Raw genomic sequence first — 5,356 nt, forward strand, 5'->3', positions numbered from 1 at the left:
CCTTGACTGCATTTCATGGAACATGGATGACTGGATTGATGATGGCTACGGAGGCCGAGGCATGGAAAGAAGAAAGGATGAAACTGACATTGTCCCTACAGAGATAATGACCACGTTGGCTGCTCAAATGGCCGCGGTGACCTCGATCCTTCAATCGATGGCAATAAATCAAGGAGCCATCTCCCAACAATCAGCACAACCCGTTGCACTGGCTCAAGTTGCCGCAATAAGTTGCGTTAATTTTGGAAAGGCTCATATAGCAGAAATGTGCCCATCGAATCTCCAACAAGTATGCGCCATCCAGAACAACCCCTTCAGCAACACCTACAATCCTGGCTGGAGGAGCCATCCTAACTTTGGTTGGGGTGGCAATCCAACCCAAGAGGGGCCAATCAACCATCAGAGTGGCAGTCGAGGAAATCCTCTTTTTCACCATAACTCGAACCAAGGGCAACCAAGGCAATCGCAGAACCAGCAACCATCATCTTCGAACACCTCTGGAAGCTCGTTGGAGACCCTACTGAAACAATACATGGACAAAAATGACGCAGTGATGCAAACGCAGGCGTCTTCAATTCAAAACTTGGAGATCCAAGTGGGCCAGCTGGCATCTGAGCTGAGAAATAGAGCACCAGGAACGTTGCCCAGCAACTCAGAAGCCCCAGGATCCAATGGAAAGGAAAAATGTCCCTAGGACATTTGGACAGGCAAGCCATACCGCATGCAGAGATGTGGATTACACTAATTCAAAGAAACGCATCTTCGGTCCATATCTCACAACTATGTTTAATGCTTTCTTTAATTTCTGTCTTATTGAATTCTTGAATTGTGTCTTTACTTCTTCATTTAATTCGTATTTTGACTTTATGAATTTAGCTCTTCATTTATTTTCTCTGCATTTCTTGTTATACCATTTTTAATTCTTTGAACTTTTCTATAATTAATGCGTTGGTTCTTAATTAGTGAATAATTGAGAAATAAAGGGAAATTTATTGCCGCAAGTCATAGCAACTTGCGTTGATGGAAAAAAATATAAATATTAATAATAATAATAAAATTAACAACAAGTATGCAAGGCAATAATGGATGCATCTTGAGCCAAGCAAGACACGCTTTACGTTCATTCAACTCAAATGCATTGAAACTGAGGGGTGTGTTGCATGCGTATATGTCCTTTGCCCGTCCTTAGCTAAATGCACTATGTTGAGGTATCCTGTGTTGCGGGGTTGTATTCGTTGTTGCCCTTCCTCGAAGAAGAAGTATTTGCGTTGATGAGTACATTGCGTTAATCTTTACATTGCGTTCATTTGAATAAAATATTAAAGAAAATTCATTTTGCATTTGAGAAGTCCAATCGTTTCGTATCCCAAAGCAATGATGATTCTGCAGACAAAAGGACGCTTTTCTGAATATTCATAAATGAGGGAAGATCGAACGATAGGCCTTTTGAGCTTCTCGAGGCCTGTCGCCTCAAAAATCGCGTTGGGCCCATTGCGGCCCAACCTATAAATAGGAACCCTTCCCCGTCTGTGAGTTTTTTACCCCATTTTCACTCTAAAAGACCCTAGCACCAGCATATTAAACCTTCTTCTTCGCAAACCCTAACGATTTTCCAACTATTTCAACCAAGCTTCTCAATCTTCTGCTTCACCCTCAACTTCTTCCTCTGACCAGATCACCATGCGAGAGGCAGCATTCCTTGCTGCCAATCGCAGGCTTGCTGCCTAACTCCACACCATCTCGAGAATTACCGGTAGAACCCGGAGAAACCCATTGTTCGTTCAGCCTCCTTAGTTCAATAGGGGGCACAACACTGAAAGTACCCTAGTTCCAACTCCTGCCGTCTCAACTAAGAGCGAGAAGAAGAGACGTGATGACAAGTGTTTGGCAACATTCTGTGTCATCTGGAGTAAGGAGGGGGATTACCCGAGGTAGGGGTTGTAAACCAACCACTATCCACGGAGGAGGTGGCAGCGGTGGTGGCTGAAGAAATGGTGGTGGCAGAGGCAGTGGTGGTTGAAGAAGAGGCAAAAAGAGACACTCCAACCTTAGAGACTCTTGAGGTAACTGCCAACGCGAAATCTATGACAGACCCTTCAGAATTGCGGTGGAGGAGATTGCAGTGGAGGAGACTAAGAAGGCTAAAGTTGTGGTAGAGACTCTTGAAGTTGCAATGGAGACGCAACCAGAAAGAGCTGAAGAGGAAAAGAAGAAGAGGAAAGGAAAAGGGAGAAAGGCTGGAGAAGCTGAGTCATCTCATCATTGCAAGGAGAAAAAGAATAAAGAGAAGAAAAATGATGATGAAGATGAGGAAGAGAAGAAGGAAAGGAAGAAGAAGAAGAAGGAAGAGAGAAGAATGCGCCGGCGTGAAGAAAGGCGCCTAAAAAAGGAAGAAGAAAAGAAGCAGAGGGCTACAAGCCTTGAAAAGGATGGAGAATCAACCTCCGTGAGGGAGGATAGAGGGGAGCATTGCAATTGATGGAACTGTCGCAACCTGAAACAACGCAAATGGTTGCGGCAGAAGAAGGCAAAAAAGGAGAAGATACCGCCCTGATGCGACGTTGCAGGTAGAATGCACCGCAAGGGTCTTCTGTTGACCTTCAAAGATTAATAATTGCATTAGAAGAAAAAGAACGAAGAAGAAAAGAAGAGAAGGAGAAGCAGGAGAAAATGGAGCAGGTGAAACTCATCATCGCAAAAGGTGATAGAAGAAGAAAATTACATGATGAAGAAGTTTGCCGCAAAAATGAGCTCTCAAGGCTTGAAGAAATAAGGTGGATTGAAGAGGAACAATGCCTTTTGTTGGCCTCTGCGCAGTTTGTGGAGGAGTTTGAGAGAGAAGAAAGAGAAGAAGAAGAGGAAGAGAAAAAGCAGAGGGAAGAAGAGAAGAAAAGATTGAAAGAAGAGAAGGAGAAGAAGCGCGAAGCTAATAGAAGGCGCTTACAAAAGAAGAAAGGCAAAGAACTTGCCGAGTGAGAGAAGGAGGACAACGCAAGGAACGGGAAAGAAAAAAAGGCAACAATCCCGCCTTGCGTTGGCTAAAGAAAAGGGCAAAGCAGTCGCAGAATGTAGCAAGCCCGCGTTTGGCGAAGGCACGTCCATCCAGAAAGAAAGAAAATGATGACTTATTGATGAAGATGCGCTTTTACCCCTGTCTCTTATACACATCTAGATGTGTATAAGAGACAGGAAAAGGGCAAAGCAGTCGCAGAATGTAGCAAGCCCGCGTTTGGCGAAGGCACGTCCATCCAGAAAGAAAGAAAATGATGACTTATTGATGAAGATGCGCTTTTACCCTATGCCAATGCCACTACCTGACCTCATCACGAGCATGATCGTGGAGCATAGCTGGGACACATTTTTCCAGTGCCCAGCCATTGTTGTTCCCAAGGTAGTGCGTGACTTTTACCAAGGGCGGTTACATGGCACCAGGGATGCGGTGACTATAAAAGAGCAAGTGGTGCCTTTCAGCGCAAAGGACATCAATAAGCTATACCAAATGAAGGATAACCCGGATGCACCAGGTAACAAAATCATTGATGATCCCATAGAACAACAGTTGGAAGATGCACTGCGAGTATTGACGCAATCGGGCACAAAGTGGTCGGTTTCTTTAAAAGGCATCAAGACCCTTGCGTCCAATACTCTGCTTTTGGAGGCAAGGCTTTGGATTTATCTGGATAAGAAGCGGTTGATTCCAACTTCCCATGACAAGACTATTTCAAGGGATCGAGTTATGGCCGCATATTTCATTGCGCGCGACATTCCAATTGATGTGGGCCGGTTGATCGCAAAGCCAAATTCAAGGCTTTATGGGGCACATTAGAGGACAATATTTCTTTCCATGGACTATCTCAAGTCTGTGCTTGTCAGTGGGTGTAGGCATTGAGGAAGAACCCATGGAAGAAGTCCATGGCCTCATCAATATCAAAATCCTGAGGCTGTTCCTCAAAGACTACCCGCATTTCCCAGAGTTACCTTTAAAGAGGCCCGCAATCGATCTCAATGCACCACAAGAACCCAGGCCAAAGAGACAGTGCAGAGATGATAAGGGAAAAGGGAAAGTCCAAGAAGAAACAACGAAAGATCCAGAACCTTTGGACCCCTTACCCTTAGTTATCCGCCCTCCAAGCCCTTCGAGCTCACCCACACAACCTTCTTCTCCACTTCATGAGCATTTCACCAACCTTCTCCTCATTCCAAATTCTCCAATTGCATACCCACCAATTTACTCACCTGCAGCTTCATCACCGCAACCTTCCATTCCACCACCGCATATTGATGACCCACACGATTTGGGTGAAGGCACCTCTGCCCAACCCCAAAACGATGCTGGCGAGACATCATAGGCGTAACCTTCCATCACTTCCTTGGCTGCGGAGTTAGCTGAAATGTGGTCTCTCTTTTCCAAACAGCAGCAACTTTTTGCTCAGCAACAAAACTTCTTCAACCAAAGATATGAGGTGGTAATGGAGCAAATTGATGATATACATCGTAGTGCTGCCACGTCTAGGGAGGCGTTGATCAATACTCAGCGCAATATTTTTAAAATCTAGTGCCACCAAAGATAGATTGCGGAGTGCAACCATTAATACTTTAACTTTCTCACAGCTTATCTTCATGGTGCCATGATGCCTCCGCATTTCCGGCAGCAACTGAATTTTGATGATGCTCTTGCAGCACCACCTCAGAATCCTCCTCTAGATCCTTCGGCTCCTCAATAATAAGTTTTACATTTTTGCGGCCATTCTATATTTTTATTCAATTCTTATTTTTTTCTAAATTAACGAAATTATTTGATTCTTTGTATAGGTAGAAATTTTTGGTATTGCGTTAATTTCTAATTCTTTGTATACTTTGTTAATATTCAATACAATTGAGTGCATATTCATTCCTTTCTGCCTGTGCCTTTTTCTTTATCATCCTTTGTCAATATGTGCGATGTTCTGATCTTTTATTATTGCGTTATTCATTGCGCTGCCATGATGTAATATATGTTTATACTTAGAAACATTTCCCATACTTTGCAAATTCTAACTAACACTTAGTTAATTCTTAGCAGTACTTTACCTTTTACCTTTCAAAGTTCTGCTCAAACCTTCTTTTTGAAATTTTTATTCTAAGTGTTTGTCTAGTCTATCTAAACAACGCAATGAGCACCTTGCTTATCTTTAAATTTGGGGGTAGGGAAGGACTGAGCAAATAAGATCAAGAATATGCGATGATTAAGAAAATGCGTTCATTTTTCATTTCATAAAATAAATAAATTCTTATGCCAAACTCTAATGTCAATGAAAGAGAAAACCTAAAAAATGTTCCCAACCTAATAAGATTTTAGTTGAGAAAGGAGCCTGCT

The 5,356-nt window shown here is 43.1% G+C and overlaps 1 protein-coding gene across 1 annotated transcript; it reads left to right on the forward strand.

Annotated features, from left to right (window-relative positions):
- Positions 1–3,899: 3,899 nt before the first annotated feature.
- LOC120083080 (pistil-specific extensin-like protein) lies at positions 3,900–4,724 on the forward strand. Its single transcript, XM_039038619.1, has 2 exons — positions 3,900–4,299; positions 4,612–4,724. Exons 1-2 carry the CDS (start codon positions 3,900–3,902, stop codon positions 4,722–4,724), a joined length of 513 nt encoding a protein of 170 aa, XP_038894547.1.
- The last annotated feature ends 632 nt before the right edge of the window (positions 4,725–5,356 follow it).

The sequence above is a fragment of the Benincasa hispida genome, chromosome 8, assembly GCF_009727055.1.
Source record: "Benincasa hispida cultivar B227 chromosome 8, ASM972705v1, whole genome shotgun sequence".
NCBI classification, from domain to species: domain Eukaryota; kingdom Viridiplantae; phylum Streptophyta; class Magnoliopsida; order Cucurbitales; family Cucurbitaceae; genus Benincasa; species Benincasa hispida.